The 24,567-nt window shown below is 37.7% G+C and overlaps 1 protein-coding gene across 2 annotated transcripts in view; it reads left to right on the top strand.

Moving 5' to 3' along the window:
- Positions 1-24,567, top strand: part of DISC1 (DISC1 scaffold protein) — a 132,650-nt gene that overhangs the window by 89,458 nt on the left and 18,625 nt on the right. For both annotated transcript variants that reach the window (XM_041399144.1, XM_041399143.1), the window contains exons 8-9: positions 19,106-19,349; positions 24,386-24,430. In XM_041399144.1, the coding sequence (XP_041255078.1) occupies positions 19,106-19,349; positions 24,386-24,430 (289 nt within the window). The remainder of the gene's footprint in view (positions 1-19,105; positions 19,350-24,385; positions 24,431-24,567) is intronic.

Here is a 24,567-nt window from a genome sequence, read left to right as displayed (position 1 = left end):
TAACAGTTTTGAAAAAATGCCAGTTTGGGGTACTGCAGAGAGCAAATACAAACCAAGACAACAATAGAGATATTTTAAGAACTGAATCCTAAAGCAGAATTTACAGATTTTTATGCCTTTGGTTTTTGAAGCAAATGCTAATGTTTCTACTTCCTTCTCTTGCTGTGTGAAGAGGGTTCTAGGTGACCCCTCTGACTTTAGGATTCTCCTTGAAATATGGTTAGCAAATATTACAGTGTTGTTGTAATGGAATCTTCTAGTGAGTGAACTTTGCCCTGAGTGAATATATTTTTATTGAAAAAGGCTTTCATGGGTTGTAATTGCAGTTTGTGTCTTAATAAAATGTAATCCACCAAATAAGCAACAGTTCCATTTCCATTACTGAGCAGATGTAGTTAATAAATTGTTACCCTTGCTATTTTTTTTTTTGTATTGATAAAGAGAGGGTTCTGTGTATTTAGTTTTGCTCACTCATACTTTTGAATATAGAAATATTTATTTTATCAACTCATAAATTTAAAAGACATGCCGATCTACATGAAAAATGATTGGAAGCAGACCTGAAGATCAAACTTTGTTTCTGTGTGCTGCTTAACCCTCTCTTAACATATTTATGCCATAATAATATTTTATTATTTATATACTTCAGTCTATAAGTTTAAGACAAGTCATAAGAACTTTGTGTGCTGTCTTTTTGAAAACCGTACTCTTTATTAAAAAATAACGTATAACGACATGTTTTGATGCTTCTAGAGTGTATGGATTTAATTGACATATCAGGCTCCCGAAAGGATGTAAATTTCTCTTTAAGTGTTAAATACTTAGAGAAGCTGTATGTTTGTTTCTCCTTCCAGAGGTTTATCACATAGAATTTGCAGGTCCCAGATGGTGAAGATTCAGTCCTGAACTTGTTTTCCAAGATGTGCAAATGGTATTAGTCTAAAAATAGTTCAAGTAATTAAGAGCTAAGAATTTGTTTGAATACTAATGGAAAGAGAAAATCTTTAATGCTTTTATGAGAAAGAAGCTTCCAAGACACTATGTCTTGAAAAATATTTTATTTTTATGCTATTTTTATTTTGGGTCATTATAGATATTTGGTTTTTTTTATAGGTTTTTTTTTAGTTTCTTTAAGTAGTTAGCTACACCTGCTTTACAGCTTGAGCAATAAAATAGAAAAGCAAGCAAGAGCCCAGGAGGCTTCTCCAAACCCTGCCCCTGCTTAGAGCAGTAACTTGAGAGAGTTTGTCTTTTTTTGGTTTTCGTATAGATGCTCATATTACTCATTTGTATATATCATAAGCTAAAGAAAGAGTCTCTAAGGAAAGTTTAAAGAGTAAGTTTTAAGATTACATTTTAGACAGAGATAGAATTTGCATCTGGCTCATGGATGCACTTTTGGGGAGGCTCTTGAAACCAAAAGAGGATCAAGTCTGGGTAGCATGAATTCAAATAAGCCTCTAAAGCTTTTCTCCAGATGAAACCTATAATTTTGCCAGGTAATATTTCGAATAAAAACAGCCTAGATTGAGAACCCTTCAATTTAAGATACAGCGTCAAAGTAAAGCAGAACTCTTAGACATGTCATGTTCGACCACTTTATAATGGAAAAGGAAGTTAATGAAGAAATCTCATAACAAAACAGCTTTAATGAAGATTCAAGTTTCAAAAAAACAATTTTGTCAGTTAATTTCCCTCCCCCCTTTCCCTTTTATTTTCTTAAGAAAAGTTTGGAATATATTCCTCTTGTCCTTTTTTTTTTTTTTTTTTTTTTTTTTTTTAATGGAGAGAGGAGAGGGGAACCTAGCTTATTTGCTGGAATACTTGTTGGGGAGGTGGGTTTGTTTTTTGTTTTTTTTTTGTTTTTTTTTTTTTTTTGGTTTTTTTTTTTTTTTTTTTTTTTTTGTTTTTCTTTTTTTTTTTTTTTTTTTTTTTTTGTTTTTCTTTTTTTTTTTTTTTTTTTTTTTTTGTTTTTCTTTTTTTTTTTTTTTTTTTTTTTTTGTTGGTTGGTTGGTTTTTAAAACAAATGCAATACTTTTCACTGCGACCTAAAAGATGCATCCATTGTTGGGTAGCTTAATAGAATATGTTACAGTAGGAATGCTACTCTTTTGATAGCCTTGTATCTAAAGAAAAAATGGGAAAACATGCATTGACAAAAAATGGAAATACGTTCAGTAGCTGACAATTTCACACCAAGGAAGGCAAAGCACCCACTAAGTATACAGATTACTTGACATTGTTTCTTCCTGATTTAAAATATAGGTTGTATTCTGACAGTGGACTGACAGTCATTGAAGAGAGTATCCCCAAATAAAAGAATGAACAAATAGCATGTTTGATAATGCTGCTGGCTGTCTCTTTCCTAGTCACCATGGCATACATCAAGCCGTTCTTCAAGTTTATACATTAAATCATTGGCTGCTCTCTTGAGACTGTAAATACCATTGCTTACCTTCTGTTAGGAAACAGGAGATGCGCAAAAGTGGTGAGAGTTAGGATAATAAAAGCGAGTTCAGCAGAGACCTTTGTCTTTGTGAATATCTGAAGTACAAGAAGTTTTGTGTTGACAACTTCAGCTCATCACTTGAGCCATCTAGGAGGAATTGTACAAGAGAAGTTTACAGTAATTGCTCTAGCTCATTGAAATTCAGATGAGCATCTTCTCACGGGACCCTTGTTCTGCCACAGAAAGTGGGGGTTTTTAATTTCACTTATTTCTACACCAAGCGAAGGCTTTGCTAGCACTTTCTATCATTACCATTAATAAAGTGTACTTCAGCCATCCAACTCTTTTAAAAACCACCAAGTTCTGCCATAAGTGAGCTTTAGTCATGTAAATGGGTGAGAGTCACAAACTGATCCTAGTCGAGAGTGCTGTAAAGCCATTAAAGATTTCATCTTGAGTTGTTAGTGCCTGTGTGTCAGGTTACAGAAACTCTCATGTCTGCTGTAGGGAAACTACTGTGCTAAGGCTACTGAGTAAGTCCTTCCATAAGGTTTTCCCTCTTGTCTGTGGAGCAGAACAGGCATGCTTGGGAGTGCCAGATGGTCTGTGGTAATTTTTTGTAACCCATGACCCCCCTCAGTTGTGCTGAGGGCTGTTCCAGCTGCTAGTAGTATCTTAGCATTGCACAGATAGGAATGAAATGTCATCTTTGCCTGCCTGCCTGCCCCCAGGACTGTGTGTTTTCTACTGTGCTTCCAAGAGACTTCGCAGCCCCATCCCTTGCTGGATAATGATCTGATCTTATTTTGCTTAGCAACAGTTCTGCCGCTAGAGTGTTAAAATGCAGGTTAGACAAAATACTAGATCCTTCTAGTGACTAATTTAGTTCCTTTCTTCTTCCCAGCTGGTCTAAGTCATACACAGCTGTGAGAACATTAGCTCCAAAATTCTGAGAAGCAGACACTTTATATGTGGTGATGCATTCCTTTATATCTCTTGGCCCACATGGTGATGACTTCTAAATCCCTTATCGTTGCTGCCTCAGGCTGGAAATGAATTTTTTGTACCAGCTGATGTAAAGATGACATTTCTTGAGCTGAGGGAATTTAATGTGGTTGTACTGTTCTCCAAACCTCTAAAGATTATGCTGTGACTTCCATTCATCACAAAACCAGGGCTTTTAAGGGGCTTTTCCTAATTCCCAGATAGGAATAATGAAATTATTTTTGAGGAATAATATTGTTCAAGAATAACTGATGACAATTACACTAAGGTTTTTTTATTGAGCTGTTTTCTGTGCTATCCTGCAAGAAAGGGAAAATGCATAAATATGACAAGAGGCAATACTGCAGTGACTGTCATTGTTGAATGATAGAGCACCAGAGAACTTTGCAAATGTATGCAAAACCTTTCTTTAACTGACTTTGTTTTGCTGTTTGTCTTGGGTTCATTTTCTGTTCAACAATTAAAGGTGCCTTTATTTTTATTCATGGATACAAAGTAGGGAAAATGTCATGGAGTCTTACTCTGATGTAACTTGTGCCCATCTGCATGGCTCCTTGTTCACTGAGATGTTAAGATAGTTGGTGTGATGAAGGCACCTTGCATTTATTGAAGCAGCAGGAATCGAGCCCAAGGTTTGTTTTACCTGATCTCATGTATGGTTTTTTTTTTTTAGAAGTTTCAATCAAATGTTATTTGCCTAGTTCAGAACAAATGTGGCTGTAGCCTGGTTGCTCAGACTGCTAGGGCATGCACGTATTCTCTATCACAAACAAGCATTTCTCATGCAGACAGTGCTTTTAATGCATTTGAGGATGTCATCTTCACTGAGATCCTGCCCCTTTAGGCAAGACATAAGATGTTCTGAGGGTCCCATACCATAAGAGGACAGGTCAGGATTAAATGCCACCACATCACCTTCTGGTTTACATGAACAGTCTTAGAAATTACTGTCTTTCCTTATTATTCACTGTTACCTTACATACCACATGCCTCAGGTCTCCTTTATAAAATACTAAATTTTAGAAATGGTTTTGGGAGCAGAGCTGGGTATGAATGCTCTGAATGCCACAGCACACTAAAAGGACAGTGTTTCACACTGCTGATGGTCTTAAACATGGTCTCAGAGCACATCAAAAGGACTGTGTATCCTTGCAGATTTGTAGCTCTCTTTCTCTGTTGTTCCTGTATGTATGGAATATTTTGTGGTTTAATTTAACATTGATTATATAGGGGTAGTTTTCCCAGCTCTGTTGTTTGCTTATGACTTCAGGCTGTTGTTTATGAGAGGTCCTTTTCTTCATGAAAAAATGCCTTTGGATAGCAGTGGAATCACTTGTGTTGCCTTCTGTTGCAACGAAGGACTTCAGGACTAGGCTTGGTGTGATTAAGTACTGAAAATTTGGAACATGTTTAGAAATTGATGCTGCATGAAGTGAATATGTACACAACTTGTCAGATTCATAAATTTGGAAGGATTCTCTGCACTCTCCAGTGACATTTGAAGGTATCCTGCCTAATCGTGGTTTGCTGTTCTTTAGAGTAAAATAGTTTTCTCTCGACCATACTGTATAGTTTTGTCATACTGGTGGGTATACAAAAAGCCTTCAACCACTACCAAATAATTTCTCATGTTTCAGTAATATGAAGAACACACTGCAGTGTCACCAAACCCTCATGGGAACAATCAAACACTTTACTTTGGACAATCCCTTCTCCTTGTTGTGAACAATGCAGCTGCTGTTTCAGTTACCTTCTTTTTCTGTCCACATAATAGAGGCTGTCATGAAAACAGGACTATTGTTTCTTAAAGGCTGATGTTTTCGTGATACTTTTTCCCAGCCTGAAAACATCAGCTCTTGTCATACTACTTACTTTGCTTGGGAAACGTTATGACATTACAAATCAAAGGATTATGACTTTCAGCCATGTAACTGGTAAGAAGAACATAGGAACTTGTGAATAAAAGTAACATTTTAAAGGTGTTTCTATAAGGGAGGGGAAATTTGGCAAGATCTCACTGATTTCTTGGTACTACTGTAGTGAGGGAAGTTTACTTGCCCAAAATACTCACAAATAAAAGGAGCTGTGAATCTTGAAAAGACAATTGCTAAGCGTGTTAGTTAATAATTTACAGGTGATTTTTCGTTGCTATATTGGCCCAGTCTTATTTGGGAGATACATCCTCTTTTTTTAATAGTTTAGGAAAGTTTCACAGTGGTGAATCCAATTAACAAAGAAGAAAAATTAAAGTATTCTTTCTTGTTCTATTTCCCCCTCTGCTTTAAACATTGTGCGCTTTCTTTTTTTGTTTTTGTTTAATTGCTCTGTCTTCTTTTTAACAATCTTAGAAAGGGGACTTTCTGATTCTCCCCCTGCTCTTCCCTTTATTGTGGCTCCTCTGTCTTCCTTCCTTGGACTTGTCTCATTTCCACTTTGTGTATTTTATTCTTACCTTTGTTTTATTTCCAACTTTATCCCTTAGGACACCTATTTTTGCCTATCTCTTTTGTTTCATGGAGCAGGGGGATGTTGGATAGTAGGAATATAATAAAGCACTTTCTTCACAGAAACCCTGTTTTCACCTTTAAAACACATTAGATTACTTTTCAAGCTGTCATATTCTGCATGACCACAGTGCAGGTTCTCACCAAATATCCTTATTCTCTTCACAATCACTTGCAATATATTTGAAAATGTTTGCAGTTTCGTGACAAAGTGTAGCATCTTGGAAGCTCTTAGTAAATTTAAATAATGTCAGAAGAAATTTGATAGTATTGCTTCACAGAAGTGGATTAGCCTAGATTAACTGGGTCTGGAGGAAAGGGGGCAATCTTCACTATGTCTTTCATTTCTGCTTGTGGAAAGTGTAGCTAATGCCCACAGGGCATGGAAAAGAAAATCGTTGCTATCGAATTGCAACAGATAAGGGTTTCTAATCATGTTTCTGCAGCATAATATGTGTTTTATCATCAGTGTTATCTGGTGCCATGTGCTAGTGGAGATCCTTTGATAAACTCATGTCTGTGCCAGGATGGAACTCTGTTCCCAGCCTTAAGCCTGTCTCTCAGCCCTGGCAGAACTAATACCTATCCACAGATGAAATGCACGTTGCACAAGCAGTAAAAATTGAGGGCAAAGAATGCAATCTGCTTCCTGCACCAAGTGTGAAAAGGTATTAAAAAAAAACCAAACAAAGCAAAAACCAAACTGAAAAACACCCCCACTACCATTTCTGTCTGTGGCAACTGCAAGATAGGAGATAATTGCATTGATGGAACCCGCCATTGCCTTTTGTGTCAGTAGCAGGAATCTTCTGAATTTGCAGTGATAAAATTAATGTTTTGCTACAAGGGGAGGAGAATGTGGTTTTATATCCTAAGGAACCATCTGCTGGTTTAAGGTGTGGAGGGAGATTTTGTGGAGGGAGATTTTTGAGATAGGTAGGCTTTTGGACCCCACAGTACTCTGAGGGAAGAGGACATAACACAAAACTTGCCTTTTCTCTTTAAGTCCTAGTAGACAATTATTATTGCACCAATGTATATGTGCTACATATAACATTTTTTAAAGACTGGCTTCTATATGACATGATAAGATGTGAAGAAGGGCACAAGAATTAAGAATCCAGAAATTGTTATTGTCCTTTTTTTTTTTTTATTTTGCCTGTTCAGAGATGCTGGGTCACAAATACTGATTTTTAATTGGGAGGTGAGGGAACTGTGGCACGTGACCATACTGTTTGATAAGAAGTAGCAGAAAGCTCTGTTCTTTTTAGCTACTTTCAGCACTGAAACTAGATCTTTTTAGAAAAAAAAAAAAAAAAAAAAAAAAAAAGAAAAAAAAGAAAAGGTCAGATTTGAGGCCAGTTTCCAGTACCTCAGAGCTTTAGAAAAAGCAAAGCACATGGTTGAACAGCCTTTACTAACTCCCTGTCCATATTAATTCAGGTTTTGTCCAGGGCTTTTTCCAAGTTACTGAATTAACATCAGTAGTTAGTGTGCAACATTGTCAAAGACAAGGTGACAGGGGATTTTGCTGCTTATTCGTGGAAAATCTTACCCTTCTTTCCTCTAGGCTCTTTGTCTTCCATTCATTTTATTCTTAGCATAGCAAAAATTGTCAGAGGGCAAGGCATCTCCCCTTCTAAAAACAGAAAGTATTGGCCTTGCTTGAAAAGGAAATATGATGACAGTTCACACCTCTCTCTGGTTCACAATTGTGCATTTTGTTAGGATTTTGTTTTATTCTGTATGCCCTTTTCTTATGCTGCATTGTTCTGGTGCTGGTCAGTGGTGCCTGCAAAGCTGCGGCTCACCACTTTGCTGAAATTCATTAATGTCGCAGTCTCTCAGTTTAACCCCAGGCAGCAGCCAAGCCCCATCTGGCCCCTCGCTCACTCCCCCCACAGCGGGATCAGGCAGGGAACAGGAAAGGTAGAAGTGAGAAAGCCCATGAGATAAAGACAATTTCATGGAGAAAGTGAAGGCCACTCCCACAAGTAAACCAAAACAAGGAATTAATTCACCATTCCCCAAGAGCAGGCAGGTGTTCAGCCACTCCCAGGAGAGCAGAGCCCCATCACACAGAGCAGTTACTTGGGAAGAGAAATACCAGTCCAAACATAGCCCACTTCCTCCTTCTTCCCCCACTTACATATACAGCATGATGTTATATGGTCTGGAATATTCCTTTTGTCAGCCTGGGTCACTTGTCCCAGCTGTGTCTCTTCTCCCACCTTCCATGCACCCCTAACTTCCTTGCCAGTGTGGCAGTACCAAAAGCAGAAAAAGGCTTGGCTCTGCGTAAGCCTTGCTCAGCAATAACTAAAACATCTCTGTATTATCAACCCTGTGTTCAGCACAAATCCAAAACACTGCCCCATACTGGCCACTGTGAAGAAAATTACTTCAGCTAAAACCAGCACACACAGTTGTCCTCTCTGTTGCAAACTCTTGTCTCATTAAGAGTAAGTAATTCTTACCACTTTGCTGCTTTGGTGTGCTGAGATTTCTCTGTTTTGGAGCAAAAGTAAATTTTTTCTTATCTTTTTCCCTTTTCTCCTGTGCTCTTCTTGCTTGAACTATATGAATTTTATTAAGAGTTTAACATTCATATTAATAATTTTTTTGTTTATTAATTTGTGATACTTTTCAATGTGGAGAGGATGCAATTTTACGAGTGGTGAATGTCTACCATGACTGACAGCAGTCATAGATCCTTCCTCTTCCCCAAGAGCAGGTACTTGGCTTTTTGACCTGGAAGTCTATACAATTTCTCTTGAAGATGTTTGTGCTAATGTGTGCTTGCATTAATAAAGGGAAGATTGATACAATGAGCTTTGGTGGTTTGTTTTTAATAGTTTTCCATTTCCCATGCAAAAATGCTTTGGCTATGACATAATATTTTTTATAACAGCTCCACTGTGCTTCACAAAGATTGTTCAGCCACTGACCTCATCCTAGAATTTTCAGAGGGAGTTTGAAAATGAGATCCAAGATCAACAATATGAGGATGTATTTGCAGTGTGCTGTGGCTGCTGAGGAGTTAAATTTGGACACTCTGTCAACCTAAAGGACAGTGGTTTCATCATTCCCTTCAAATAACAAGGGAACATGCAGCAGAATATAGTAGTGTTAGGTGAGAGGCAGTCTGAAAACTAAAGACTAAGTTTGAAAAATTGATTAAAAATATCCCTTTACACAGAGGACTGTTTCCAGTAATTTTATGGGATTTTCCCCAGTCTTACTGAGAAAACTATCTGTAAACTCTTCAAAGTGCTTCTCTTTGCCCTTCAGCATCACCTGTGCTTTGCCCAGCTCTGCTCTGATATTGACTTCTCTGTGAGCTGATTTCATGCAAACCTCAACCCATCTTAGCTGTGAAGTTATGACTGTGAGGGGAGGGAGGGATAGCAAAGCTGTTTGTCACCTCTGGGTCCGTGGCATTAAGCTTTTGCTCTCTTACCAGGTGCTCTTGGTGGCTGCACTTAAGTGAATACTTAAGTGAAATGTTGTGAAAAGAGCCGCTCCCTTCTGAACTTGGCAAGAAAAGTGTTGGGAGGTGGATGTGTATTTTCCTACTGCTACTATTTTCCAATACATCCCTGAAGACAAGATTTGAAACCACTTTGTGCAATTACAGAGGCTTTGTCATCTGTCTTGAGTGGGATTGTCATCAACAGAAGTAATAGGTGTGGAGCAGTCAAGGAAGATGAGGATGGATGCCTGACACCATCTGCCTGAGGTTCAGCAGTGCTGCTAAATCCTCCTGTTCTGTCTTTGGATGATACTTTGCACAAAGCCCTGGCTGGCCAGTTAGAAACAGTGATAATTAAACAAGTAGAAGATAAAGTATTGCCGTCTTCATAGCAGGAGTATGAAGACGTAGGATAACTCTATTTTGCATGCAGCTGGGACAGTCTTTCCTACTAGCATTTGGAAGTTTTCATTAGTTAATGTACTTGCTACTGGGAGTGTACCGTGCTGGTCTGGGGAGACAATGCATGGCCCAGAATTCTAAGTGTTCTGTCAGCAGCAGTGCAGGGTTTTTGTAGCTAGCAGGGTCCAGCCAGGGAGGATCTGCAGACCTTGTCCTTTTGTCTCTTGCTCTTTTTGATCCAGAACAGGATTTGGCTCCTGAACCTATATGACTGCAACTACAGCAGGTCATATGGTGCCCTTGGATGTTTGAGAGGAACTCCCTAAGCACGTGGCTGTTGACATCGGTATTTGGCCAACACTCTAGTTTTTCCAGGTGTGTCTTCCTGGTTACAAAAGCTGAATTTCAAGGCACATTCCTCTGTGATGACAATATATAATCTCTCCCAATTGTACCTCTTCTAAAATGTTATTTCTTTGCCCTGTTTTTGATCATTATGTATGCTCAATTCCTGTTTGGTCAGCAATACACAGGATTATTTACATCCCCAAATTCCCGTGACAATGAAAGTCTAAATCTCTCATGCTTTCAGAGAGAGAAGTATATTTTAAACTCTTTTATATCAGAGAACAGAGGTGAATAAAAATGACAGGAGAATTGTGAATTCCTTCTATGTGCTTCTTAGCACTGTGGTCAGAGAATGTAATAAGCAATAAGAGATCAGGCTCATTATTCTAATTGCTTTGAAATATGAACGCATTCTTCTCTTGGTATAAATAGCCATTGCTGCTATTGCAGCAGTGTGGATTTGTGGCAGCTGAGAATGTGGCCTCAGTGCAAACGCTGTGCTTTCTTCCTGTGGCATACTTTTAAAAACAAATGTATTCTCTTGGATTAGAACTGGTTGCGACTTTGAAAGCCACTGAATGACTTCCGTTTTAGAGGAGGTCGCTAGAAGTCGGATGCTTTGTTGGGTTCAAGCTCAAGAAAGTATTGAGGCCTTTGTAGGAGCTGAGCTGAAAAGAGCTTAGATGGATGTGTAGATACTGAGATGCATGTTTTTCAAAATTGGGGCCTAATTCATGCCTCTCCTTTAAATCTAATTTGGGATCAAATATTAAATAGTGCAGAAAAAATATCTCATTCCAGCAATTCCTATCCAGCCAAAATTAATGACATTGTGGGGCTTTGCTGTTATTGCAAGAGCCAAAGGCAAGCAGGATATAGACTGAATTATCAAAGTTACTACTTACCTTATTCATAATCTGTTTTACCAGATTATGAATAAGGTGAATGATAAACTAGGGTTGAGAAGCTGACTTCATGTGAACTACTGAATAAGAAGAATTCCCTGGTAGCTTTCTCCTCATCTATCAAAGTTAAGTTTTATAGTCTTAGAATAGGTTATTTGTAATAGATGTTTCAGTGGAGGTAAAGGCAGAGGACCATTTATTTTTTTAAAGAGAAGTAAATAGCCCTGAAAGCATGTAGTAAATTCTTTACATTATAGATTGGGTAATATAGTAAAAATAAACTGCAAAATAAATATAGGGACACAATTGAATTATAAATGCTCTCAACAAGATGCCTTCCTTCTTTCCTTGTAAATTACTGAATTTCCTGCATTCAGCGTGTTGGTCCCATTCCTGCATCCATCCTGTGTTAAGAATCAATGTGAAAACCATCAGCTGCAGCAGTCTATCATTTTGTGTTTCCAGTGGAGATAATTTAAGTATAACACAGTGACATTGAATATTGGTAAAAAGATGACAGCCTGTGATTAAAGTTCTGCACCAGGTAAAATAAATGGCTGGAGGATTGAAGACAAAATGATGGAAGTATTGTTTGATATTGTGTGGTGTCTTGTTTTTTAATAACACTAATCAAATGTCTATTGATGGTTTTAAGCACTAGATATATTGTTTTTAACAGGCCTTTTGGGAAAGAAAAAACAGACACATAGTATGTACATTTCACATGAAATGCAAGGTGGTACTTCTGTCCTGAAGTTGCCGTATCAGGATAAGGGTTTTTTAGAAAATATGTCAATTTTTAGCAGACTGGTTTTAGATTTCAGTGTTCATCTTTTGGTATCCTCAATGCAGTAGTTTTACTGAGTGGAAAAAATTGTGGATAATGAGTGTAGTTGATAAGCCTAATTTTTTAAAACACATTTGGCAGAAAACATTGGCAAATATTTATTTATTCTTTTTTTTTGTTTTGTTTTGTTTACTGAGATAACTGTGAGGGGCCATGTATTTTTACATTAATATTATTTCTTATTTGTTGCTATTAGCTTCTTTATATGAAAAATTCTGCATGGAAAGGAATTTTTAAAGCAATTTGAAGGCAGTTCAAGTTTATAGCTTTGTGAGGTCTGAGAAGATTCCTTAGAAATCTTAGAATCCATCAAAATAGAATATTCACCTTTTTTCCTTAATTATGCAATTTATACAATGGGTGGTATAGCCTCATTATGAATATATATAAAATGTCTTTGTCTAAAGACATTACCTGGAGCTACCCCAAGTAATAGAATGGCAGTGTTACCTTCTAGGTAACAGGACAGAGAGAGGGAGAAAATAGAGGCAGCGAAGATCAGGGTTAAGTTTTTTAACTGAAAGGAGTATAAAACCTGTTGTCCTGCTCTCAGACCCGCAGAAATACACTGTTCCTGGAGTGGAAGTTCATATATGGACAAGCAGAGATGTGAAGGAAGCAAGGAGCATGCAACAGGCAGTAATTGTCTGAAGAAGGCTTTGCAGTGTTTGCATGGTTGCCTTCCAGCATGGCATTTTTCCTTCCAACATAATGTTACGTTTCAGCTCCATTCTCTAAGTGTTTTTTTATATGTGGCATGGGGCATCTCCAGCGTTAAATATCTCAGATGAGAAGGTGCCTGAATGTATTTGGGGTTCTCCACTAAGACTTGTCTGAAATTTGTGAACAAGGAAGGCATTGAACTGTTGCTCTTCTTTTTGCTCACCAAGCCAAGAAGGGAGAGCTCCTGATCCCAACACAATTTAAGACTGTGATGGGCAGTATTGCAGAGGTTAGATCACTCAACAAGGACACAGCATATCTGGCATCTGGCTCCAGGTACTCTGTCTACTGCACCTCCAGATTTACTCTGTCCTGAGGAGATGTGGGTGCCATAGCCACCCCATTAAGGGCTGGTTTGGAGGCTCTGCTCACCTTTTCCCTCAAATCTGTCCCTTCCTGCATATTTGCCTGGCTCCTGGGATGCTGTAGAAAGCAGAGCCACTGCCAGCACCCATTCTTCAGCTGCATGAAAGTGATGTCCACACCTCTGTGCTGCATTGTCATGTTCTGTCTGGGTGCACTGAATGTCTTTTTAGTAGGACTGATGTGCAGAGAACTTGACTGTGGCTATGAAGTGTAGATATTAGCAGTGTCAGCCCAGAGCAAATTTTTCAGGTGTTGAAGATGTAAAAGTCTAAACGTTAGATGGGGATTGTGAGAATTGCTTTCTTGGGCTTCTGTGGTTCTGGTCCAGAATATTGTCTAGTGAGTGAAACATCACGTTTAAAGAGGGAGAGCTAATTGCTGTTTTGTAGGTATTATTTTATCTTTTATAAAGGAGAGAGCAAGGTCAGAGAAGCAAGTTGCTGTCGCTTGTGCCAGGGAAAAGCACTATCATCTTCAGACTTTGTCTGTGAGTTTTAGCTAGTCTCCAGGGTAGAGAAGGTTGTTATCTGACAAGGGAATATGTGGAGTCTCCTTCTGGGAGTGAGTCTTGTTTTCACATGGAAAAATGTGACAATAGTGCTGAGCAGCAAACAAGTGTTATCAGTGAGTTTTAAAATAAAGGAGTAGAAAAGATGTCTCCCACACTGGGAGACAACCACATGATTGGAACCATATGAAGTTATTTCGTGAGATTTTTGGCTCCTGAGGAGAACGGGGAAGAGAGATACAATGCATGGAATTGAATTGTGAAATTGAGGTTATGTTGAAGGTGTTTATAGGATTAGGGAGACTTGCAAGAAGGGGAGGATAAAAGAGTTTTGATTTCAGATGTTTAGGGAAGGTGACTTTCTAGTGTGCAGGCCAAGGGGAAACAAAAGTTTTGCGGTTTGGACAGAGTCCACATTTTCTTTGTAGTTTCTCCGTTATCAGTCTGCTGTTGCACACCAGTCAGGTGGGGAAAACAGGATTATGTGCCTCCTTCCCCCTTTAGCCTCATGCGAGTCACTGACTGGCACATTGTAGTCCGTGGTTTGTTCCACAGGTTGGCTGTCAGCATCTTAAAATGTAACAGCCAAGGTTAAAGAACAATAACTGATCAGACTGGAAAGTTCTTTTTAAAAAAAATTAATGAAAAAGAGAAGTAAAGCATATTTCTGGAATAGTAAATACTTGTTAAATATAAGAAGAATTATTAACACATGACTGTGAATAAATGTGATGAATCAAATAAAAAGGTGAGGCTCTGTTAAGAGTGAAACAATACCATTGCCTTTTATCCTCTAAATATCATTAGCAGATACACTCTTTTGCTTACCTCCTTTGTTCACTGCATGGCTATTTGCCTTGAGAAAAGGAAAAAAAGTCATAGCTAGATGTTGAGTGAGAGGAGCTCATTCCTCCCCTGTGGTGCAAAATAGAAATAGAAGCAAGTGACCAAAATATAGAAAAACTTTCCCTAGTTTGTACAATGGTTCAATAAAGAATGGGGATATTGAATAAAGTCTTTTGATTCACAGTGCCATTTTATGAAAGCCTCAATAATTTTAATTGTTGTAATGAAAATCCCTGTTGTTTCTGCCAGACTATTTTTGTTGCATTTTGTTTACTTTTTTTGTCAGAGAAAACTGATTTTAGGATCAGTGAATGCAAAGTTAAAATATGTGCCAGGTACTGGGAGAAGGTAAGTACATGGTTTCCTGAAAATGTACCTTAATGTGGCTCACCTATTAAAAGGAAGTAATCTAGAATATCTCAGTGATGGTTGATCTCACCTCCTAAGTTACATTTAAATTATGCCATTTCTCAGTAGTTGTCTTGCTGTGTAACCTTTTAGCTTCAGTCTCACTCTCTTGGCCTTCATTGTTAGGGTTCTTACAGGGGTTTCCCTTGAAATAAGCAACACCGTGTTGACCTCAGGGTGTTATAAACCACTTGTAACAATTCACTCACCAAGGGGCATTCCTGAAGACTATAAATGGTGAGATTTAGAATCAGTGGCATCTTCCTGTGTTGATTCCAATATACTTTTGAGGAGGTTTTGCAGAACTTTGTTTTGTTTTGGTTTTGTGGTTTTGGTTTTTGTTTTGCTTTGGGTTTGGTTTTTTTTTTTTTTTTAATTGAGTTTAATATAAAATCTTTTTACTATTTTTACACAGGCATGTTTTCATTTAGACTACAATGTTCAGGAACTGAATGTGCCTTTTGTATGTATACAGAGCCCTCAATAAAGAAAAGTCATGTTCTTGTAGTTCCAGTTAGCACTATAAATAGCTTTAGAATAATGTTGTGCTGAGAGCCCTAGAGAGCCCCCACAGATACCTCCCAGAATCTTGTCAAAAGGCAGAAGAGCAATGTTCTTTGGAGCTCAAAAGAGAGAGAACCCTTGGTGGTTATGTCTCTTGACATAAATTTCAGCCAGCATCACAAGTAGAGGAGAGATATCCTCTAGTTTACTTTTACCCTGGTCATGTTTTCTATAAAATTGCTTGAGCCTTAGTAAAGGCAACTGCAATTACAGTGTCAATTGCCACTTTATGAAGAGAGCTCAAGGATAAGCCTCTGTGTTCCACATCCATTTCCTCCTGCCCATAAACAGCCCTGTTTCTCTGACAGCCCTTTCATCATCATCAACTTAACCTGATGCAGAATTCTGTCTGCTGCGTCCTTTTGTGTTGCTGTGGGTGTCTCAGCCATTCTTCAAGTCAGCTTAGGCCTGTTCTTGTAGATTCTTTCTTCACAGTATCCTTGAGGTAAAACCTGTCCCAGCTATTCATGCAGCTAAAAAATTACTCATGTAGAGACTTGCATCTCACTTACTTCATCATCAATTTCCCTGGCTGTGACTTGACAAAAGCAGTCTTGTCCTACTCTCATTCATTCAAAATGAACACTTCTGTCTTTTTTTCCATTTCACTTTGTTTTTCTCCATTGAGTCCTGTTCTGTCTCATCAACACTAACTACTAGCTTCCAGTGTCAGGGCTACTCAGAGTCTTTAACTCCCTACTCAGTTTTTTTTTTAACATGAGAAGACAGACTTTCCTCTGTAGATGTTAAACCACATTGGTGACAATCACTTGTCCCTTGTATTCTTATACTAGCATCTCTTACCTTACATAATTCTTTTGGGAAGGGATGGAGATCTTGGGCATCTAATGGCATGTTTCATTACCCTCCCACAAATCCTTGAAATGCTTGTTCATTGTGATGCCTCAGTGTTGTTGGCACCACTTAGGTTAATTAGTTACTCATGTAACTAATGAAACTGCAGTACTGTAACTAACATGCCATGTCCAGTCCACTGTCTTTCTTTGAACATGCTCATCTGTATCCTAGCTCTTGCTGATGGTTTGAAAGAGAAAAGTTGCTTTGAGGAAAAGGCCATCATTCTAATGTGTTTGTTTGGTGTTTGTACAAAGCCTGGCACTCTGACTCTTGGCAGTTCAGAATCAGCAGGTGATTAAGGTATGCTTTGTGTCACTGGGTCTATGTAAATGCTTGATGGATTGTGATTTGTTGTGGATTCCAGCAGATTGTTCCAGACACCTTCATTGAACTTGCCACATATGCCACTTTGATAGTAATATACAGGCAGGCATATAACACCTAGAGGTGTTGATACATCATGAAATATTTATAAGTATAGGAATAATGTAAAATCTCATCCAGACACGATCCATCATTTTGAAATGTTTCATACCTGAAAAAAATCTCACTGTGTTCTGTACAGCCAGCCATGGAGGCTTCATGGAGACTGCAAATGCACTTTTAGTGTGGATTGAAAATGAATAAACCAAACTCTGAAATTCAGTTTAATTTTTAACACCCAATGTAAATGCTAAAGTTTTTTGCATGCTGGGGACAACATAATAATAATCATTTGAATGTGTCTCTGTATTAGCTATTTGCGGCTTTAAAGTAATTTTCATTGCAAAAGTGTGTTTGAAAAATGCTTCAAGGCACTGAATTCCAAAATACAGACTAAAAGGTGGAGCCTTGATATGTTTGGCTTAGATCTGTTCAGAGTGTCTAAGTGTACCTGCATTCTCTGATTTTGGTTGAAAAATTCAGCATAACATCTTAGCATCTTAGTTCAAGATGTATCAGAGTTTTACAAATACCATGATAAAACAATGATGTCCTTCAAATAAAAGCCCGGGGCAGTAGAGAAACTCGGACAGCAGCACAGCAGCCATCTGTTAGCGGTAGATTCAGTAACTGCTGATTACTAAAATGCATTTAAAACTTAGACACAGACAAAACCACATTGACCAATGCGCTGAGTCAGGGCCAAATAACAGCAGCCCAGGCACCATTATGCTGTACTCTTACACATGCTGTTCACCTTCCCCACTGTGACATCCTGCATACGTCACCATCTCTGCCCCAATTTTGTCCGTAAAGCCCTCCATTAAATTAAATAGCCAAAACAATTTATCCTTTAGAAATTCTGATTTAGCTCTCTAGAGTGGTTTTTTTTTTTCCTTTAATAATAAGCTATATATAGATGCAAACAAACATTTGCAAAAAGCAAGTAAATGGGCTTATGTATGTCTGCAGGAAAATGTTTTGACTGTGTAACTATGATAATGTGATTGACAAGTCAGGAAACAGCAGGGGTTATTTTATTTTTCTGGCTCGGTAAGTGAAATGCTACCTGGATAGAACACAGACATGTAATCCAGTGAAGCATTTTCCCCTTTCTAATTAGTGATACTTTGAACTCCTTGGGGGAGACCAATTTGTGGACCCCTTGCTGCATTATGCCTTCAATAAACATATATACTGACTCTTAAGTGCAAATCAAATAGCTCAGCTTCTGAAGCCTGATTTTGCTCTCAGTCTCAGTATATTGCTGTGTGATTTTTACAGCTTGGCATCTTGTAGAATTTGTGGAGTTAAAAACATACTTGTGTTAGTTTAATGAACTCATTGTGAGAAGTGCAGCTTCTTTTTCCTTTGTTTGGGGTAAAAGATAAGCTGGTATTTAGTTTAGTCGGAAAAGTTAAAATCAAATGGTTATTTTTCTTCTTTTAAGACATAATTTCTCACAATATAGTATTTATATAGTAAATTATATAATTTGAAAAAGAACAGTGAAAAAAATATTGCAGTTATTAGCATTGAAATCTGTCTGGAAGTGTATGGTGTATTGCCATAGGACTTCTCAGTCCCATCCCAGGCTCTGACACTGATCTACTATATTTTAGCTAGCAACCTACTCATTTGGTTCCTTAGAGACAACATGTATCAAATGGAGATGTGACCACATAATTTACAAACAGTATGATGTTAGTATTCAGTTCTCAGAATCTATCTACACTTAAAATTCCCATTTTATTGAGGTGGAAATAACTTCTGGATGGATCTCAGGAGCATTATTTGTAATCTACATGTTTGAGAGATGATTAATGGATGAAAAGTTTACAGAGGCTTTGTATTTTGAATTCTGGTTTTGTTTTGGTGGCATAACAAAGTAGAAGGAAACCAAAGCACATTAGTAAGAGATAATGACAACACTCAAAAGCATAAAACCCAAAAAAGGGTGACATTGTGGTTTAGTCTAACCTGATTCACCAGTGCTGAAGTAAGCCCATTTTAGTCTAATAAGAAATTTAGTGTAACTATTTTCCAAAAGTTAGACCTGATTTAATGAACATCACACACGATCTTCTGTGTCAAACTCAGGAAAGCCACGTGGGTGTGGGATGACAGGCTGTGTATGTGATACTGTGAAAGAAGACCTGCTTATGATGGCAAAGCCCCTGAACCTGTGTCTGAAGAACAGAAGGATGTCTCATGTAGCCAGTGTTTGCTGTACAGTTTGAAGGAACATCCTAACCCAAGGAGGTTTTTCTATCATCCAGTTTGTAATAGGGCAATAATTTTCCTGCTTTTCAGTTTGATACAGCAAAGTTATCTCTGTGGGAGTATTTGAGGTCCTGTTAGGTTTTTTGTTTTTTTCTACTTTTCTGTCTATAATAAGCAGTTACTGCAAGTGTTACTTGAAATAGCAACTATTCTCCCTGAACTGCAGTTTTATTTTCTTTTGGCTTTTATTTCAGCTGTGGGAGCCAGCTGCTCCAAAGAGTGTGGGAAGCTGACTTGGAGGCCTGTCAGCTGTTGATCCGAGGGTTTCAGCTGAGAGAAACCAGTTGCTGTGTTTCTGAGGAAGAAGAGAACCAAATGGATGAGATGGAGATGACTGCTGATGCCCCACCTGATTCTGAAAAAAGAAAAGAAGGTCACTTTCTAAAGGGCACAGAGTGGGGTGCTGTTTCCTGCTCCAAACACAGGGAGCTGAAAGAGGTATCTGGAATAGTCTGCAGCTGCATTTAAGGGATACTGCTGGTTTTCCTGTTGAGAGGAGGAGTTGAATCTTTGTGATGAGTCAGCAGGGCAGGTTAAGTATGAACTTAACATCTGGCTTTCAATCTGGGACGTGAATAAAATAGCTTATTAGCTTCTCAGAAGTCCCTCAACCCTTTTCCCTTTTACCATGTCTTTTTAAAATGCAGAAATTATTCAGGCAATGAATACCAAAGTACATCAGGATTTAAAGGAAAAACTATTAAGTATTTGACCAAAATTATCAATTGCTCCCCATCTCACTGAAGAGTTTCATTCTGAGCTGGTTCTGCTGACTTGTTAGCCTGGATCATTGTTAGCTGATATGGAGAGAGAGTTACTTTTCTTCCCTTAGTGAAATGGTCAAAGACTTCTGAGCTAATAGATGCTAATAGGCTTACAGCATCCAACAGTTATTAAACAATTATGAGGAAAAAATCATAAAGCTTAGAAGGTTTGACAAATTTCTTTTATGTTTTCATGTTTTGATCTGAAATGCTATCCCTGCTTGAAAAACCAACCATTATCTAGTAGTCTTTTAACTGTACTGCCTATGTCAACAAGCTGTTAAAAAAGCTTCATCACCCAACAGCACCACTGTGACAAAAAGACCCACCAACAGCAGTTGTAAGTTTTATTACCATGGAATTAAGTTGAAAAAATTTAAATTATGCTTAATTGCATCTGATAGTAAGAGCCATTGAACTGTGCGTTGCTCTGAAATCTGATGCCTAATTTTGCATTTATACTGGCTGAGTTTTAGTGAAAAGCAGACCCATACCTGACTGTAAAATCTCCTCTTGTGAGTAAAATTCTGGTTTTATAATGGGCTTCAGTAGTTCTTGCAGTCTTTTTCCAGGGCAAATGGTTTACAGACCGGCTTCACATAGAGAACATTTTTATTAGAAATGATCAGCTTGGCTTTGATTTCACCCCCATCACTGCCTTACCATATTTTTTATGAGTCTGCTGAAATAATATGAGGAGTTCTGTTGGTTATGGAAAGCTGTGCTCCTCTTTCAAAAGTATTTAGAGGCTCTGGAGTGTTTGAGATTTTGTGATTGTCTCTGTAGAACTCCTGATATTTGTGTTATAGATTATCACCTCTTTCACCCCTGCAAGCCCAGATTGTTTCCCTGGAAATCAAACTTGCTATCCAAGAATGGCAGCTGGGCAGCTGAAGTGAGATGACTTCTGGTTGTGGAGAAATGTGTGAGCCTTGAGGGATGGTTCCCCATGTCTTGAATGGAAGAGCAAACTGTATTTGCAGTGACAGGCAGTGTCTAAACTTTTAGAGAAGAGCCATAACAGATTATTCCCTGACATCTCTTAGTAGTTCATCACAAGCCAGAATATAAAAGCAAACGAAAAAAACTGACACAAATCATACTACCTTCTGGTTTTGAACATGTTGAAGTGCAAAAAAAAAATCTTGATTTGTAAATGGATTTGAAAAACAAACAACTTCTGAAGCATTTAAATGCTCTGTTATATGGTAGTGACTTTTTATTTAAAAATAATTCAATATTTATGGCAAAAAAAAAGTGATGTGGTGCTTAGTCTCTCAATTTAGCCATTTATGACTTCTGTGGAAAAACTTATTCTTTGCCATTAGCAGGGAACCTTTTCATAGCCATTTATCAACAAGCAAGGACACCTAATAGTAAAGCATGCATTTGTCAAAATATGTGGTTTCATATTATTTAACAAGGCTGTGGTGCCCCTGTGAGAGGGGTAGCTTGCTGTGCTTGCCACGTTTCTGGAATGACTATTCTGTTCAACTGTGTCACAACCTCTGTTCCCCCTCAGGGAGTTTCTAGAGAGCACCATTGGCCACTGAAGCAGCAGGAAAGAGTGGTGTTCTTTGTACTTAGAGGTTACTGAATTAATTATTTCAAGACAGTATACGAAAGGCTGATAATAACATATGTGCATATATGCCTTGGAAAGTACATTACATCCCCAGGTGATTGATTTACTTTACAGTGGAATTCTACAAATTAAGCTCTCCGGTTATTTACTGTGTCATATAGAGCTAAGCACTAGTGCCAGGTGAATATTGGTTTTGTTGATGTGTACTCTAAATAGTTTTCTTGCATATAACTGTATCTTACTCTATAGGTTTATTTTGAAAGCAAGGAGAACTAAGTAAGAAACATAACAATAATAATAAAAGCAAAATAGAAGAAAGAGCCCATTTCATAGATCCTCAGATACTGCTTTATAGAGGGACCATTTATCATTTTTAATTAAATATCCTCACTAAATCATAAAATATGACATGTTCTGGTATAGAAAATATGTAAGGCATAAATTCTTTGAAAGTTTGTTATTTTACTATCATGTGAGCACAGTTTTATTAACTCAAGAGTTATTTTATAGTTTTCATAACTGTGTTTTTAAAGACACTGCTGATTTTTTTTATGTGGTAGACTGGCATCCCAAAATAATTCAGTAAATCAGGCTTCCTTTATAACACTGACTGTTAACTAGGGATGAAAATCAAATGCATTGTCAGCTCAATTTGTTGAAACATCATTAATGATATTTTGGTGAAAACTAAATAAAGTGGGGCCAGCAAAAATCATCCTGTGAACCACTCTGAGTTACTAAAATTAGATGTGCTTCGCTCAATTGAAGATAACTCATTAGGCTATAGCATTAGAAAAACACTGGAGCAAAGTTGCAGACAATATTGCTACCCTCAGTCATGTGGAAGTCAGCTTGTCTAATGTATTTGATGTAGATTCTTGAATTCTCCTATAAATGTGTACTTTCCAGCTGGTTGCTGTGTTGATGAAATTAGGTTGTCCCATCTTTTTAATTGTAATTTGACTTTTTTGACTATTTGGCTTGATTGTCTTCTAAGTCTCTGAGGAATTTAAGTTGGGTTTTAGTTTTCATCCCACTTACGTTCCATACTTTTGAACTGAGTGAGGTGGAAATTGCAATGATCGTTACTACATGGTTAGATGCAATCTGGGTGATTTCTAAAATATACAGCACCATGTCATTTCTCTTCAGATATTAATGCCTGCTTCTTCCACTCCTTATAATACCTTGCTTTATTTTTTTTGCTTCTTGATAATATATGTGTAAGCAAACACTTTCATTAAACGCTTTTAAAAACAGCAAAATCACCAGTGATCACTAATAAACTGAGAGATTTGTGTGTGCTGGAACCTCCCTAACAGCAAGTAACCTAATGAACATGGCTATGTGTGCACCTGCAGGCTTGAGTTTCTGACCTATCCTTTTTTCTTCTTCTGCTCTCTGGCATGCTGTGCAGTGCTCCCTCTTAATCACTATGAAGGAAAGAAACACCTACTAGATTTCAAGAAAATTCAGGTGATTAAAGTTACAAGGTAAAATCCAAAATTCACTAGTTTTACCTTCTCTAAGTCAGCGTTTTTGGTAGTTGTCCCATCAGAATTGTTTGTAGTTAATTTCTCACTTTTTCATCACAAAGGAAGTAAAGAACAGGGATAAGGATCAGGCCAGCTGTCTTTTTCCTCTTCTCTGCATACTTCAGTTTGGCCACCTGGGATGATATTTTGGGGTTGGTTGAAGATCACTCTGATGTTTGGAAAATGCTCTATAATTGTAAAGCCTTCATGTGATTAAATTTTGTAAAGTTACTGAGGTCTAAGTGATAACAAAGAACAAAAAATAATATTTAATGTGATGTCTGCCATTAAAAAGAAGTTATCACAGAATGTGATACAACATTTTTCAGAATTTAGTGTTAGCAAGCACCAAGAAAGACTGTAACCAATTACTGTGCTTTGGGATAGCCTCTGGTCCAGGAGGCAAATGTGTAATGTGTAAAGGACAAAGCCTTTTGAAAGCTAAATAAACTGTGTATTCATTTGAGCTTTAATTAAATGCTGTATTTGTGGAGCTTAGAAAATAATTTGGAAATTTAAAATTTAATCTTATTTTAAAATGTCAGCATGACGCATTAGTGAAAGTCAGCGTTTGTGCGTTTCTTGTATTGATCCAAGCTGAAAAAGGATGTCAGTGGCAGGAGGCAGCTGGCTTGTAGACAGCGGTCAGATCCTCAGTGCACAGCCACGTGTGGAGCTGTGCAGCATGGGGCTCCTCAGCTGCATCTGAGCCTGGGGTGGAGCTCTGCTGCTAAAAATGCTGGCTCTTTAGGTAGGGATTGTAGCACCTCAGTAAGCTTAATGCTTACGTGTAATTTACCAGTAAAAATACCGTCAGAAAATTGATATTACAGGCAAGAGAAATTTAAACCTTTTTTCAGATTGATTGCTGAGAATAGTATCCAGTAACAATTGTGATTTTCTGGCAGATTTTGCACTTTTATTATGTATATCTATATATGTATGTGTGTGTGTGCATACCAAAGCAGTATCCCTAGCTCAGTTTATTATCAACAACACTATTATGTGTGATTAGTATTAATGATTTCCCAATGATGATGATTCTTCCAGTGATCAAATTTCTTTGCTCCTCAGCCAGTCAATGAAATGTTCGCTAATTTCTTATAGACTTCACAGATGAAGGAAATTGTGAAGGAAGAACTGACTGTAGCATTTGTTAGCAATAGGAAACATTGATTGGACCCCTCATTTGCCTGCCTGAGAGGGTTTACAGGGTTTGTACCAAAAAAAAAAAGAAAAAAGCCTGTGGACTCTTGAATGGTGTACAGATCTACAAGAGCTTGATAGAAAAGTTTGTTTCAATCCACAGTTAGTCCTTCAGTTTTAGAGACTATATTCCTTGTGGGTTTTAAGTGAGAAGCCAAAGCAGGCCTTAATAAAATGTATTCAAATATAGTTTTAGATATTGGGTGGCTGCCATTGCCCCATCATTAATGCAATTTAAGTCTTTCACGCATGTGAAGAAAATTGATGCAATTATTCAGCTTACATAACTTTTTATTGTTCTATATGTTTTTTATAAGTTCCATTAAAATCATACTGTTTATATAGCATGTATTTACTATATACTTAATAATTTATCTCTAACAGGTTATGGAAGACATTTCATTTGGAACAGAGGGTCATTTATCTGAGGTAAGTGTTTCCTGGGCAGTATAAAGTGGTGATATTGTAGAGCATTTTCTTTGTCTCCATTAGAATAAATGACACTTGTTTTTACAGTGTTACCTTTGCATAGAAATTGCACTTGTGTGAGAACTTGGAAAAGCAGC

The sequence above is a fragment of the Onychostruthus taczanowskii genome, unplaced genomic scaffold (assembly GCF_017590055.1).
Source record: "Onychostruthus taczanowskii isolate IOZ18803 unplaced genomic scaffold, ASM1759005v1 scaffold156, whole genome shotgun sequence".
Lineage (NCBI taxonomy): Eukaryota > Metazoa > Chordata > Aves > Passeriformes > Passeridae > Onychostruthus > Onychostruthus taczanowskii.
This window is presented reverse-complemented; position numbering and strand designations above follow the sequence as displayed.